Source organism: Sceloporus undulatus, unplaced genomic scaffold (genome assembly GCF_019175285.1).
Source record: "Sceloporus undulatus isolate JIND9_A2432 ecotype Alabama unplaced genomic scaffold, SceUnd_v1.1 scaffold_30, whole genome shotgun sequence".
In the NCBI taxonomy this organism is placed as follows: Eukaryota; Metazoa; Chordata; class Lepidosauria; order Squamata; family Phrynosomatidae; genus Sceloporus; species Sceloporus undulatus.
The window spans coordinates 32,177-47,645 of NW_024802952.1; the positions used below are offsets into that span (position 1 = coordinate 32,177).

Sequence of the window (15,469 nt, forward strand, 5' to 3'; positions counted from 1 at the left end):
TATATATATATATATATATACACATACACACTAAGATATAAGATATATATGCACACATATGCTAAGCGATAATGTATATGTATATATATATATATACACATACACACATATGTATGCTAAGATATTATGTATAAGATAGTTATATGCTAAGCTATAAAATGTAAGATATATATATATATATATATGCTAAGCTATAAGGTATACATAGACATAAACATGCTAACCTATAATACATAAAATGTATACGCTAAGCTATAAAATATATACACATATATGCTATGCCATTATATATGTGTGTGATACGTACATATATATGCTAAGCTATAAGGTGTGTGTGTGTGTATATATATATATATATATAGAGAGAGAGAGAGAGAGAGAGAGATACATATGCTAAACTATAAGATACACACACATATATATAAACGCTGATATAAGATATATATCTATAAGCTATATACATATAATTGCTATATATATATACATCTCTCTAACAAGGAGAGAGGGCCTTCTTGACGGCTAGCTTTGCCCCTCACAAGGCGAAAGCGAGGCCCAGAAAGCACCCGGGGCTCCCACCTGGACGACAAAGCTCTCCTCTCCCCTCACTTCCGGTTCGTAGGCGCCAGTCCGCACCCGGCCCCAGACGTCACTTCCGGCTCGGAGCGGAAGTCAGCCCCTGGGGGCCCTGGAGGGGCGGGCGAAGGGGGAGCCGCTGCCGCCGCCGGGCCTGATGTCCGGCTCCCTCTCGTCGGGCCCGGCCTGGAGGCCTTCCCCGGCTCCGGGCTCCGGCTGAAGGCTTCCCGATGGTGCAGCTGCTGGCGCTGGTCTGGCGGAGGCTGCTGAGGAAGCGCTGGGTGCTGGGCCTCGTCTTCGGCCTCTCGCTCATCTATTTCCTCAGCAGCACCTTCAAGCAGGTCAGGCTCCGGGCGCCCGAGGCCAGCCTAGGCGGCATCAAGAGAAGCAGCGAGTCTAGATCCAGCGAAGTCATAGCGCCACTCGATTCTGCTCTGGCCAGGCCCCACCTGGGATACTGCGTCCGGTTCTGGGCAACACAATTCAAAAGGGATGTGGAGAAACTGGAGCATGTCTAAAGGAGGGCGATTAAAATGGTGAAGGGCCTGGAAACCATGAAGCCCTATGAGGAAGGACTCAGGGAGCTGGGGATGTTTAGATTGAAGAAGAAAAGCATAAGGGGTGATATGATCGCCCTGTTTAAATATTTGAAGGGATGTCATATTGAGGAGGGAGCAAGCTTGTTTTCTGCTGCTCCAGAGAACAGGACCCAGAACAATGGATGCAAGCTCCAGGAAAAGAGATTCCACTTAAACATTAGGAGGGACTTCCTGAGAGTAAGGGCTGTTTGACAGCGGAAGACACTCGTTTCTTGGAGTGTAGTGGAGTCTCCTTCCTTGGAGGTCTTTAAGCAGAGGCTGGATGGCCATCTGTCAATGGGGATGCTTTGATTGAGAGTTCCTGCATGGCAGAAGGGAGTTGGACTGGGTGGCCCTTTATGATTCTAGGAAGGTCCAGTTTTTGCCAACACTTTTCCTGTACTGCTTTGTTTTGCTTCAGGAGGAGAGAGTGCTCTGGGACCGAAACATCCCCCCCCTCACAAGACGAAGACCACCCGATTGCATGGAAAGTCCAGTTCAGCCCAGGGAACAGCAGTCAGCAGGGGAACCAGTGTCGAAATTCTGTCCAAGGGAAGCTGCTGATCACAGATGAACTGGGTAAGGGTCCTCATTCAGTGGTGTATTGGTTAAAGCATGGGCCATCCTCTGCCCCAGAGCCCCACTGGACTCCCCCAGTGTCTGAGTTTAGCCCTTATCCCCATAGTACCTAGAGGAAAAGTGGATGTTCCCAGCAAGTGTATTGCTAGCAGAGAACACTGTTGTAATCCAAGTATTTCAGAGTGTCTATAGAAAGGCTCTGGTTCTGATAGAAGGGAAAGCTGCTAGAGGTTATTTTAAATCAACACTTCTACCCATAGAATTAAAAGATACAGTATAGCCATGTTAGTCTGTAGAATCAGTACACCAAGACATCTTGAACCACCTTTGAGATTCACTGAGAGAAATTGCCAGCAGGAGCTTTCATAGACTTCGGTCTACTTCCTCAGATGCATTTTACCCATTCTTTGTGATTCTCTGTAGGCGTCTTGCTAGAGACACTCTCCTGGCAAGGCCCTGCCTCTTTCTCTGCTCCATTCCTAATTCCCTGAAAATATCCAGGGTTCCTCAGTCCTCCCTTTTTCTGCTGTTACATTTCTGGGGATGTAGGTTACATCTGTGAAAGAAAGGACGTCTTGGTGAATGGTTGTTGCAACGTGGAGGCGCCCAATACAAAGCTGTACAGCTGCGACAGCTGCCTGTCAAATGGATGTTGCAGCGTGTATGAGGCATGCGTTTCCTGCTGCCTTCAGCCCAACAAGGTAAGGAGGACTCGATCTTAAGGGTGCACAAGTGGTGTCCATAACAAACATGGAAGTTTATATGATTGTAATAAATATAAGATACATTTTAAAAACTGCATAAAGTCAATGCAGGATATGTGTGGGCACTCCTTTCCCTTCCAGGTTGCCTTTCTTACCTTCCAAAATGTCTGGGGTTTTTTTCAGCAACAGGTCCTGGAAAATTTTTTGAATCGAGCAGCTGTGGCCTTCCAGAACCTATTCATTTCAGTTGAAGATCACTTTGAGTTGTGTCTGGCAAAATGCAGGACCTCATCACAGGTAAGCAGGGAGAAGCCTTTGGTTGTGGAAAGCACACAAATAGTCTGGCCAGAACGTCCCTGTTAGTTAGGAGGAACACACAGTCAGAGAACGACTCTAGTGTAGTGGTTTGAGCGTTGGACTAGGACTCAGGAGACCAGGATTCCCATCTCTGCTGTGCCATGGAAACCCACTGGGTTACCTTGCAGTAACAACACATAGCCTTCCTACAGCATCTAGCTTCCTTGCCTCTTTTTGTGGCTGCTGCCAAATGGGCAACTTGTTTTCAAAGACAGTTGTGGCTTTTAAGCCACGTCAAATTTGGTGGTATGGCTACAACTTCAACAGTAGGCAACCTGCAGTGGTTTGGGGGAGGTCTGGAGCCTCTGGGAAGTTGTGTCCCCCCCCCCACCTTTTATAAGTGCTGAGGAGATTTTTGTGGGGTTGGATATGTGTGGGGCAAAGGAGGATTCCTTGTGTCAGAGAAGCAGTCAGCCATACTTACCTAGTAAGGAGGACTTGTACATAAAGATAGGTTTTCTGCTTGAGAAGCTTTTGAAGGATGTGATGAAGAATTGCTCCACCTGGCAGTGTCCAGGCATTTTGTCTACATCTGTCCTATCCCTGCAGGGTAGGAAAGCGTGATAACGGTAATGTACAGAGTGGGCAAGGAGGCATTTAATCCCCTCTTCGAGATTTGTGAGGGTTGGCCTTGACTAAAGATGGACAAAGTAGATTCTTATCTGTCATATCACTTGGCAACAATTCTTTTCCTTCACAAACACGGAAATTGGTGCTTTGTCTGCCGCTCTCTCTAATGCCCACATTATTTGAGTCATGAACTGCTTCCAAAATTTGGAGAAGTGTGCAGCCCAAAGGATAACTCTGGTCCTGCTAGGAAATTGAACCTTCGCTTACACTTTTGCATGCAGTAACAATTTCCAAGGTTTTCCCTGTTGAATAGAAACTGCAAGAGTTTTTGCACACATTTCAACGATATTTTGCACTTAAGAATTGGGTGAGTGGGTAAAAATGTTGTTGAAATCTGTTTTCCTAAGCCCAAATCACTATTTTTTCTGTGCAAACAAAATCTGGAGATGTCAAGGCCTTCTTCATGGAAAGTTTGTGCTCCACTACTCAGCTGTGCTCCCTCCCTGTAGTGTCCCTGGTGAACAGTTTTTCTGTATGTCCTTGGTTTTCCCTAAGACATCTTCTCTTTCTTTTCTGATCAGAGCGTCCAGCATGAAAACACCTATCGGAACCCAATTGCCAAATACTGTTATGGGGAGTACCCCCCTGATCTTTTGTCTGTGTGAAAGTTGTTGAATAAGCTGGTACCAATGTGAGAGAAATGGAATTGCAACAAAAGGAAGAGCGACATCACAGCTACCTTTGCTTTGACTTGCTTCATACTCCAGGATTTGATTTCACCTCATGGAAGACCTTTCCCTGAACAGTTGACATCTCCGTTCTGTTGAAAAATGGAATCAGGACGCTGTGTCCCAATCATTGGATCCAAAGGACCATAGTCAGACATAACAGGTCTGGTCAGTCAAGTTCCATGTTGAAAGACATTTGTAGAAGTTATATCTCTTGGCCTGTTTTGGACCAATGGACAAATGCAGCGCGGAAGAAAGACTGCAAACCCATTAGGTGGGAAGAGCATGCTATCCTTTGTGTAGGACAATAGCTTTTATGTAAATATTATTTATTGAGATCATACAGTATTGGCTTAAGGTGTATTTGATTTCCTGAAGCAGGGTGTCAGGTGTGAAACAAAAAACATTTATTTGGGATGAATTGTCCTAGACTTAAGTCAACTTGTCCTACATGTGTGCCATTCTTGGACATGTCAGCAAGGAATTGGCAAACAGCACTTCATCCCAAACCCTATTTTCTAACATCGTTGTGGAGGAAAGGAAGAATTTCTGCAAATTTTAATTTGGAAATTAATTAATTGGATGTAATTATGGTTTTGGCTGTTGTGGTCTGTGTATGGCCTTCAGTACATTGAAAGAAAATGCTTGTGGCTTTTCGTTCAGTGTTGTGCTGCTCAGTGGGACAAGGTAGTAGCCCAAGATGCTATGCTGCTCTCAGTGGTTCTAAGGTAACTGATGAAATTTCCCAAATGTGCAGAATGCTCTACGCTTGATCCTAATCAAAGAAGACTTTATTAACTACATAATGGTAAACCAGGATATGATTAGCTGTTGTGTCCAAATCTCAGCTGGGTTTTTTTGTCATTTTCCTCCCAGTTCATAGGGATGAGGAAGGTAAGGAAATGGGGAAGTAAGTCCCCTCTAAACACATCCAGTCAGTAATAGACACAGATCTTAGGCATTACCCAGTCAGAGATGACCAGCTAGTTCATCCTCACTTTATAATTCTTCAGCAACACAATCTGGAGCTGTTGTGCTTGAAAAGGAAGCTGTACAAGGTCCCACAGGGTTTCCTAGAGGTAGCCATGACTCCTACCCATGCTATTATCAGTGGTAACAAATGAAAATGACAAAAATAAAATATACTATTTCTAACTCCTGGCAGCTGCCTGTTAAGTTCCTACTTTCTGACCTAGGGAGCATATTGGATTACGAAGCCAAAGAGGACTATGACTTTGTGTGTGTGTATCTTCAAGCTGCCTGTTGACTTAATGGCGACTCCATGAATTTCATAGGTTTTTCAAGGTAAGAGGTGGTTTTGCCAGTTCCTTACTCTGAAATATAGCCTACAACACCTGGTATCCGATGATGGTCTCCCATCTAAGCACTTATCAGGACTGTCCCTGCTTTGCTCCCAAGATCAGATGGGATTCTGGTGCCTTTAGGTCTGCACTCTCACTTTAGGGAGGGATAACTAGGCCTTCAACACTTCTTGCACACTATTTCTTCCCAAAATTCCCTGAACATGAGGGAAAAAACCGTTTCATTACCTTGGCAAAGACTGTCCTTTCAATCCTGTTGGTAGTTCCAGTGACTTATCAGTTGAATAGTGAATCATTATTGTAAATCCCTCTTGATTCATTGTGTCTGCTGTTGTTGGTATTAATAGGATTAAGCCTATACAAAATAGGCCATGCAACAGTCCTGGCCCTGACTAAGAAAGAAGAGTGGAGCTCAGCAAACCCCAACAGACACGCTTATACTTCAGTACATGAGATCTACCAGTGCTACCTAGTCTCCACTCTGGAGGTAACCTTTCTAATACAGCATATTAACTAACCTATCTTCCAGAGCTGAAGACACAAAAGGCTGATATGATGACAGGTTTTTCAACACCCTTATTTACTTGTGAAAGCCAAGTTAAAGAACTATAAGGCTATAACTTTGTATTCCAGCTAACCATGCAGTAGAAAAAGGAGACACACAAGCACAGTAAAGTTTCCAATGCCTTTATAATATGTGCAAAATACATTCTCAATCACCTATCTCCAAATCTCCAATTCACAGTAAGAAACACTTATGGCTCCTGTGTACATATGGGATAGGACTAGTAGTAAATTGTTAATCTCAAAATATGACTATGCATCAAACTAGTTTAAGTGTCCTGAGGACTTTCCTAAACTATAGTTCTGGTAAAATTCTGATAAAAGAGTTTTGGCATAATCCCCATTTTCTGCATTCTTGGGGGGGGGGGGGGGGGAAGGCACCTGGCATTCATGTCTTTACACGTTGGCACTTACTATGAACAAGCTCGCTTACACCCCACTGGCATCTAGTCGGGCAGAGATGGCAGCAGAACCAACCCAACTATGACAACAACCAACAAGGCTACAAAAGGAAATGGGTCTAGTGTTTCAAATCAGAAGTAGGACCATTTTAGCATCCAAGGTGTATCTTCCCCACCTGGGGGAAATATGAGAGACAATTTGTCTTCACACAGCCACAGTTTAGAGGCTCAGCTCAGAATTACCTCAGACTGAATCCCTACCTCCCAGAAGAAACTTTCACAGAAAGTGTTGAAGTATTTACAGAGTATCCCAATCTTCACATTCCCTTTAGATCAGGAAGAGCTGCTGGCTTAAGTCAGGCATCCAAAACAGAAGTTAGTCTGAGCCCTGCGTGATGGTAATACAGTGATAATTTAAATGTTTTCTTTTCCCCCACACCCATATTAGAAAGTCAAGGCCAGTCAGTCAGTTCCTGAGAGATGCATCCCATTCATTAGCTCCCTGTGAAATGCGTAGGACGGTGTTTGTTGCAGCCTTTTGGAGTGATCAGTCACCATGGAACACATGACTTTCTGACTGGGATCCATAGGATGCATTGGCTTCCTTTAAAAAATGGGAAGGAAAGTCAGTGCAAGAGACGCAAATTGGATCTCAAAGAAGTCCACATTTTACCTTAATTCTGGCCAACACTGTCCAAATCCATCAATGCAGAAAATACCCCCCCAGTCAAATAAATTTTTTGACTTTTAGACTAACACGACAAACACTAGGATATGAGCTCATCTGCAAACTTACCAATTCATAATCTTCGACATATTTGTATTTTTTCTCTCTGTAATAGTATCTTTTCTTCATAAAATACAGGACAATGACATCACACAGGACAGTTGCCTAGGTAAGTGTAAAGGTAGTGACAAGAATTGTTATTAAATGGCTCCTTTTTTAAAGCCCCCGATTAAAAGGAATGCCACACGGAGGGAGAAGAAAAGTGCTTACCACACCAAAGAGGGCTAAACCAGATCCGATGTTAATCATTGTGGGAATGATATCAAATTTTCCTGCCTAAGACAGACACAGATATACTCAAGTTATTCACACATGTTCCAGAGACAGCCTAAGAAATGCTTTTGTAGAGGCAGCCAAGACTTCCTTGACGGAGTCTGCCCATCTGTAATGCTGGGGATATCTATTCTATTCTAACTGCCAGTGGGTCCCAGATCTTGGTAGTCTTAATACAGAAGCTAGGGATTGACCCGGGACCGTAGACATCCCAAGCCTATGCTCTACCACTAAGATATGGACCCTCCCAAGGCAAAGAAGTAGAGAGGTGTAATTCATGACCCATGCAGAACGTTCTCAGGAGCTGTTGACACACTTATTTTATTTGTCAGAGTAGCTACCTTTCCAAATACCATGATGTCAAAGCGGATGCCATAAGCCTTGATGAGTGTCCGGGAGTCTACACCATCAGGTGTTTTGTAGTACTTTGCAAATCTGAAAAGGGAACAGGAAGGGGCATGCAATCAGCCAGTTACAAAGATATCCTGCTATCACAGCAAAACTACATTAATACTCAAACCAGTAAACCATATTTGCTGCTAGATTTCTTCAGAGGTGGATTGCCATTGCCTTCTTATCAGCAATAGCAAGTACATTTCTATACCGCTTACTGATGTACTAAGCGGTTTACAAAGTGTAAGCCAATTGCCCCCAACCAGCTGGGTACTTATTTTAGCAACCTGCGGAAGGATGCCAGGCTGAGTCAACCCAGAAACCCTGGCTGGTATTGAACTCACAACCTTGTGGTTTGTGAGTGAGTGGCTGCAGTACAGGCATTTAACCACTGTGCCGCCAGGGCTCCTTATTAGGTGGCAGAGTGTCTCCGTGGGTTTCCATGGTGGGCACAGATTTGAACTAAGGTCTCCCAGAGTCCCAGTCCAATCCTCAAACGATTATGCCACACTGGCTCTAGATCTCAAGACCCAGGAGATCTAGAACAGCCAGGCAGATAATGCAACTTCTACATAGCACCAAAGAGAGTTCAGACTCTACACAGGTGGCTGTTCTCAAACAGAGGTGCCTCCATTCCACAGATCTCCCTACCTGAAATTGTATCCAGGTGAGACTGTGTGGGCAGAATCCTTGTTATCAATGCGGCGGAAGGTATATTTTGGCACACAATGAGCAGCAGCCTTGTCTAAGTCACAGTTCCAGTTAATCTGCAGCCCCATCACTCCGCCCTGTAGAAACAGAAGCAGTGCCTTCAATTTAAATTCAAACTGCAATTTTATTGGACACAATACTATTTTTCCACTGTTGTGTGCCTTCAAGTCGTTTCTGACTTACAGTGACCCTAAGGGGTTTTCTTGGCAAGATTTGTTCAGAGGAGGTTTGCTATTGCCTTCCCATGAGGCTGAGAGAGTGTGACTTGCCCAAGGTCACCGAGTGAGTTTCCGTGGCTGAGCCAGGATTTGAACCCTGGTCTCCAGAGTCATAATCCAACGTTCAAACCACTACACCATAATTCTCTATAGTCTTTTGCAACAAAGCATGTGCTGAATTTTATATGAAGTTCAATAAACAATGCATCCTGGCACTCCAAATCCATTCTGAAGAGAAAAAAAGTAGAAGAAAACTAAACTGAAGCTTATGCTCAGAGGTACTATTTTAAATGCTGGGATCTGTACAGCTTATTTCAAATGTTCAAAGCACAAAGACATAGGTGCTATCCAGTGGATAGTTCTATTGCCTCAATGTTACAGGTTGGTAAAATGAACCCCGCATTCCCCCATTGCCAAAGAGGAGTCTGTTATAAAGATATTTGTGGCAGATTCATACTGCAGACTGCCCACTTCAGATTTGCAAAATAGCCAAGTAAAAACAATTAGTAAAGAAAGTCTTCTGCAAATGCAATGGGCATTACAACTGAAAGTAAAAGTATAGTTGTTTCAGAGGAAACCTTAATCCCGGAAAGTTAAACATTTGCTGTTAATCGCCTGAGTGTCTGTCAAACAACACTTGTTTGTATAAACCTATTACCCAGATACCCTTGTTCAAATACACTGGTTACTCAAGGAAAATGGGTAGAAACAAACATTACAGGGAGAGGAGACGGGAGATGTCACATAGTCCTGCTGGCAGAACTTGTACCATACATCTCTCCAATGCAGAATCTTGGCCAGTATTCATATTTTGTTAAAATAAATTCAACCCTTGAATGTCTTTTCAGCTGTATTTTCTCAGTATGTAACCTAACTGACCTCAATTGCCATCTCCTGGAAATCCTGTGCAGCAGCTTCAACCATATCGCGGAGGCGGAAGATTGGACAAAAGGGGTCCGTTTTGGCATTGTATTTGCAGTTTTTGAGGTATGTGCTATTGATGTTGGGGAGAATGTTTCGCCTGGACAAAGAAAAAAGACGAAATGGCAGGTAGCTCACCAAGTAGTATTTCCAGACTCTGCTTGCAACATTCAGACTCTGTGCATGAGTTACCTCATTTTTTAAATGTTCCCTTCTCCATCACTTTTTGCGTGATGTCTTTCAAGATTGTAAGGCTGAAGGCAGGACTGGCTTGTCTTTTTGAAAAACTGATATCTAACCCACTCTATCCGCAGTAAGAGGAATGAATATGATATAAATAAAATAAACAATTTAATCTGAAGTGTGAAGTCGAAGGCTTTCATGGCCGGCATCCATAGTTTTTTTGTGGGTTTTTTGGGCTATGTGGCCATGTTCTAGAAGATGAGGACATGGCCACAGAGCCCATTCTCATCTTATAAATCTGAAGCATTCCCATTTCCTCGACTGCGCTTCTCATTTTTATTTTTATTTCTCTTTTGGCAACTTAGTCAAATTCAGCTTACCTTCTCTGTTTCCCTCCTCACAATTTCCCCCTTTCATAAATCCAGGTTCCCTTTCTCCCTACTCACTCCAGAACCCTTGCTATCTCAAACAATGCCTCCATTTCCCTGAAATATCACCCCAATATCACCCTATCAAACAAAAACTGTAGAACTTCAGGGATTCCCCACTTCCTAAAAGAAGCTGGCAGTTCAGGAAAAAAATATACATACTTAGTGAAGTTGAACTTGGGGTACCAGATGCTGTTCTTCACGAGAAGAGTAAAATTCTCAGCATCCTTGAGGAAAGCTGGTCTAAAGACGGTTGAAAAAGAGAGAAGACCTGAGTGGAAACATTTGACCACACTTAATGTTTAACACCTTGTTGGCAACTAGCTGTGTTATGTGACCACTTGGATCAGGGTAGTGGGTCAAAACCCTGACAGTTCATCCTTCGCGTCTCTTTGCCATAGATGGCAGAACACATGCTTTTCTCAGGTTTAGCATTTCCAGTTACAATTTGTACATTTGTATGATGCCCTCCTTCCTTCCTTCCTTCCTTCCTTGAACCAGGCTGGCATCTTCTTTGACTGTGATTGGCTGAAAGGCAAAGGCCATCTTGTTCAAACTGTCTTTGCCTCTTGAGTTTTTCATGTTACAGTTATTATCAATCCCTTTTTATTCAATTTTGCATTTGGATTGTATTTTGATGGCTTTTCATTGCTGCCAGTGCCCCAAGTGGTGTGGATAATGCCAGAAGGATGGGATATAAGTTTTTGTATCGTTTTAAAGTAAATATATAGAGCTCTTACATGGATTTCCATGCAGGCTCTTCTCAAACCTAGACCTGCTTGGTTTTAGCTGTATGAAAACTGAGGAATGTGGCAACTTTCAGATCTCTTTCAGTTACAATTCCCATCATCCCTCCTCATTGGCTGTCCTGGTTAGGACTGATGGGAGCTGGATCCCAATAACATTTGGAGGGCTATATATTCTTCAGTCCTAAACTGAGTTCTTATATGCACGCTGACCAGAATTCTGGGGCCATAACTAACTGCATGAAAGCAATGAACCTAAATCTTTTTGTTGTTATGTAACTAACAACCAAAGGGAGGCCACAGCAGGCATCAGGATAGTGTGGAGGTGCAGCCTTGGACTACAACTCCCAGTGCCTCCTAGCTAAGGGATTCTAGAAGTTATCATCCAAGCTCTGGGAAGAAATTGTTGAACCTGTGCTGACAAAAATCACCTCTCCAAAACTGTTCTTTCCATCTGAACGGACCTTTCCCTTTCCACCGCCATTGGTACCTTGAGTTTGGTCCTCGGGGAACAACCACGAGAAGAAAAGCCCAAGCCCCATACCCTTAAGAGCCAGCATCAAGGCCATATTAAGGCAGGTTGGGGCTATAGAGCTGTCTCAAAGATAGGGCCCTCTTTAGGCACACGTGGGAGATACATACAAAAGACAACAGCACGGAAATCATAATCAACCTATTTTCTCTCCTTAAATGTCAGTGATATTATTAGAAATATCAGGATATTTGGGATTGGCTTGAGAAAGCAACTATGTACTTCATTTCCCTTGAGCACTTGAGTCCCTAGCCAGTGCACCCGTGGAACCATTGATAATCTGTCCCTGGCAGTAATGGTCCAGATGGATTTGACACAATGGTTTTGATTTAATACAATGTAAGTGCATACTTTCACATTTATGTAAAGGTACCCTGTAAGGGTGGTGGTGGGGGGGGGGGGAACAAACAGATACTGTTGAACAGCAACTCCCATCAGCATTATCCAACATACTGTAGTTCATGAGCAGGGATGCTGGGGGGCACAGTCCAATAATATATGGAGGACCAACATCCCCCACCCATTTATAGAGGCTATTCCCACCACAGTGCTTTTACCTATAGGCTAGCAAAAGGGATTAGACACAAAGGAAGTCGGATGCCAACCTCTATTCCCCAAGGTCATGCTGCCTGGAGATGATGGCATTATGGTCAAACATGTCTACAGAGCCCCAAACTGGGGAAAGCTGCTTCATCATACAGAAGGTCATGTTTAACCAGCAGGCATTATCAATGTTATAGAGAGGATCCCGCATCAGATGACACACAAACCCATTTTGTTAAATCAACATGTGAGGAGATGTGTGTGCTGGCCCTCTCCTCTCTGCCCATCATCACCCTTCATATGTGAAATATCCACAGCTTGGAAGCCTCACTTTTAGACAACAGCTCCCAGAATCCCCTAGCCAACATGACCATGGTGGCTGAGGGATGCTAGGAGTCAAAAACAGTAACTTGTCTAAGTTCTGGGGAGCAGTGATCCAAAGAGGAGACCACCTTCTATGTTGGAAGGCTGTCCTCTTCAGATTATCACTCTCCATGTCAGAAAAGCAATGAAAGAGAGGCCATGGCTAGTGCACTCGCCTCCTCTTGTGTGCATTTAAACTTGAAACCAGAAAAGCCAAATGTGGCTTCATGTGTTTAGAAAGCTGTTCCAGTTATCTGATGGATGCCTTCATGCTATCCTCTGGAATTGCTCCTTTGGAATTCTTCCCCATTATTTCTATTTGCACAAGGCACTCACTTGGGTACCTCCTCATCATTCTCCACTGGACACCAGGCAAACACTTCACAAGTTTTGAGTGTGTGATTTTGGGGGTAATCGACACACTTCCCAGTTTGAACACCTGAAGGGATATGGAAAGGCCATCATAAAAAAGTCAGAACAGCAACAACACCATCACCACCACAGGACTCAGACACACGTAGAGCTCAAGCCACAGGCAGAACTTTTTCCTTCTAAGGGAGACAGGGATAATTCATATATTTCAGAAATGCAGGATTTAACATGGTGAGCCTGTAATCTCAAGCAGTGGATTCTGGGTGTCATAAAACAGTGGTAAATTGTTTAGCTCTTCAAATTATTTTTCCTACCAAGAAGGAGATCATCTGGGATTTTACACCCAAGATATTAAAATCATTTGGTTTAGGAAAGAGGATGCCATTTGCTGCTTTGCTGCAGGCAGCAAAATATTTTGGGCTGATGGAGGGCTGAGGCAGAGAGAAAGAACAGCTTGCTTCATGGCGTTTTTATCTAAAAAGCAAGTAAAATTGCTAACATTGAACATCACATCCGTTCATACCGTTACTGTGAGTGCCAATGTATCCTTTTGTGCAATCCTTATCAGACTGGCAAGTTGTGGTCTTATCTGGAAACTAGAACAGAAGAAGAGCAAAGATACAAACTGAGAAGAAAACTTATCAGTCCACCAACAGAGATGTTTTTCAAGCTATCACTGAAATCTGCAGGAAGCACTTTTGAAACTATCTGCATGGAAGCCGGCAAAAAACATTTAATTCAGAACTATTTTATCTGTTGTGCGTGGATCAGTCAGAAACAATCCATAGGAGTCAACAGGAAGAATCCCACATTATTTGTTTTACAAGGGCAAAACTCTGCATCAGACTTAAGGTAAATTCTCTGCCATAGACAGATAGGTTCCAGGGCCAGAATAAATTAAGGAAGATTGTATTGATTCGAAATACAGATCCTGATATCCAAGAAAAAGTCAATTAAATTTGAGGATGGGGTCCTTGTGGAATGTACATACCTCTGAACAGTATCCTTGCGTCTGATTCAATGTGATGATCAAATTTGTCATGACGAATACAGAATTCTCCTCCTAAATATGCAAAAGTAGGGGGAAAATAATGAGTTTTTTCCAGGGAGGATAAGTTTTAAGTCTTACATGTATAACCCTGCCTCTCTAAAAGAAGACAAATGACCACCTGCATGAAGGACTTCCATATTTTGGCAAAGGGGGCAAATTGCATTAAAATATCAGTTTGGGAGCAACCAAACAACCTGCCATCCACTCTCAACAAATCTATTCCCTTTCAGGCTGAGCGCCTGGGATATTCTTATGAACATTATAACAGTGTGAAACACCAAACTGTCAGCAGTAGAAAAGGCCAGTTCAAGTGAGTGAGAGAATGGAAAGCCTTCACACAGAATCTAAGGACAGGAGGAGCAAACAAGCCAAGACGTTTTTGTCTCCAGTGCGTCAGAGAGGAATTTGAACCTGCCAGCCAAACTTTTGTGTACTTATCCTTTGTTTTACTGGATGTGACTGAGAAGGAATCTAATGGAAGAGACAGAATAATCTCTGTAATGCAACAGGGCTCTCCGTCCCCTAAGCGGAAGCGTATTAACATGTGGAATCCCAGAAACAGAAAGGATCAAGTGATCGCCAACTGTGGATCCACCCACATCCTGTTCCTGCTGCTCCCTCAAGTAAAGAGCTGAAGCTGGAGCAAACTAGGAGCGCTTAAGTCAAAAATGCTGCGGGCAAAGGACAGTTTAGCAAACAGATCCTGGAAACAAAAGAAATACAGGTTCCTTCAACTATTATCATACTGTATACGCATACAGACCAGGCAGGGGGCATTTTGAGGACATATTCCGAAGAAGAGGTTCAACTGAATCCCTCCTAGGCTGCATCCACACTGGAGAAATAACCTGGTTTGGCACTGCTTTAACTGCTCTGGCTCAAGGCGATGGGATTCTGGGAGTTGGAGTTTGTTGTGGGGTCCAGAGCGGAGCTCCGCTCTGGACCCCACAACAAACTCCAACTCCCAGAATCCCATCGCCTTGAGCCAGAGCAGTTAAAGCAGTGCCAAACCAGGTTATTTCTCCAGTGTGGATGCAGCCTAGGAGGGATTCAGTTGAACCTCTTCTTCGGAATATGTCCTCAAAATGCCCCCTGCCTGGTCTGTATGCGTATACAGTATGATAATAGTTGAAGGAACCTGTATTTCTTTTGTTTCCAGGATCTGTTTGCTAAACTGTCCTTTGCCCGCAGCATTTTTGACTTAAGCGCTCCTAGTTTGCTCCAGCTTCAGCTCTTTACTTGAGGGAGCAGCAGGAACAGGATGTGGGTGGATCCACAGTTGGCGATCACTTGATCCTTTCTGTTTCTGGGATTCCACATGTTAATACGCTTCCGCTTAGGGGACGGAGAGCCCTGTTGCATTACAGAGATTATTCTGTCTCTTCCATTAGATTCCTTCTCAGTCACATCCAGTAAAACAAAGGATAAGTACACAAAAGTTTGGCTGGCAGGTTCAAATTCCTCTCTGACGCACTGGAGACAAAAACGTCTTGGCTTGTTTGCTCCTCCTGTCCTTAGATTCTGTGTGAAGGCTTTCCATTCTCTCACTCACTTGAACTGGCCTTTTCTACT

General features: G+C 43.6%; 3 protein-coding genes and 1 long non-coding RNA gene across 8 annotated transcripts in view; 2 read left to right on the forward strand and 2 right to left on the reverse strand.

Moving 5' to 3' along the window:
- LOC121917643 (RING finger and transmembrane domain-containing protein 2-like) overlaps positions 1-663 on the reverse strand; it is a 19,400-nt gene extending 18,737 nt beyond the window's left edge. Inside the window, exon 1 of one of the 4 annotated variants that reach the window (XM_042443758.1) lies at positions 577-663. The gene's annotated coding sequence lies outside the window, so the exon portion shown is untranslated. The other 3 variants (XM_042443753.1, XM_042443757.1, XM_042443754.1) reach the window with 3 other exon arrangements.
- Positions 664-803: 140 nt separating this feature from the next.
- On the forward strand, positions 804-5,244 carry LOC121917645 (SREBP regulating gene protein-like). The gene is given in 6 exon segments (XM_042443761.1): positions 804-914; positions 1,573-1,611; positions 1,613-1,730; positions 2,280-2,431; positions 2,618-2,731; positions 3,943-5,244. Coding segments are annotated over 6 exon segments (618 nt in total). The 3' UTR covers positions 4,027-5,244.
- Positions 5,245-5,476: 232 nt separating this feature from the next.
- On the forward strand, positions 5,477-9,742 carry LOC121917646. Its single transcript, XR_006101074.1, has 3 exons — positions 5,477-5,898; positions 7,242-7,272; positions 9,607-9,742. It is a non-coding gene; the product is annotated as an uncharacterized LOC121917646 (long non-coding RNA).
- Positions 6,083-13,926, reverse strand: LOC121917644 (P2X purinoceptor 4-like). 2 transcript variants are annotated; one of them, XM_042443759.1, is made up of 10 exons: positions 13,838-13,926; positions 13,370-13,442; positions 12,811-12,913; positions 10,453-10,533; positions 9,638-9,779; positions 8,481-8,617; positions 7,778-7,871; positions 7,374-7,439; positions 7,173-7,268; positions 6,083-6,980 (listed from the first exon to the last, which is right to left on the reverse strand). In XM_042443759.1, exons 1-10 carry the CDS (start codon positions 13,886-13,888, stop codon positions 6,924-6,926), a joined length of 900 nt encoding a protein of 299 aa, XP_042299693.1. In that variant the 5' UTR covers positions 13,889-13,926; the 3' UTR covers positions 6,083-6,923. The 2 variants fall into 2 exon arrangements, with proteins under 2 accessions (XP_042299693.1, XP_042299694.1); XM_042443760.1 differs by lacking the exon at positions 12,811-12,913 and having other exon boundaries at positions 10,453-10,561.
- Positions 13,927-15,469: the final 1,543 nt, after the last annotated feature.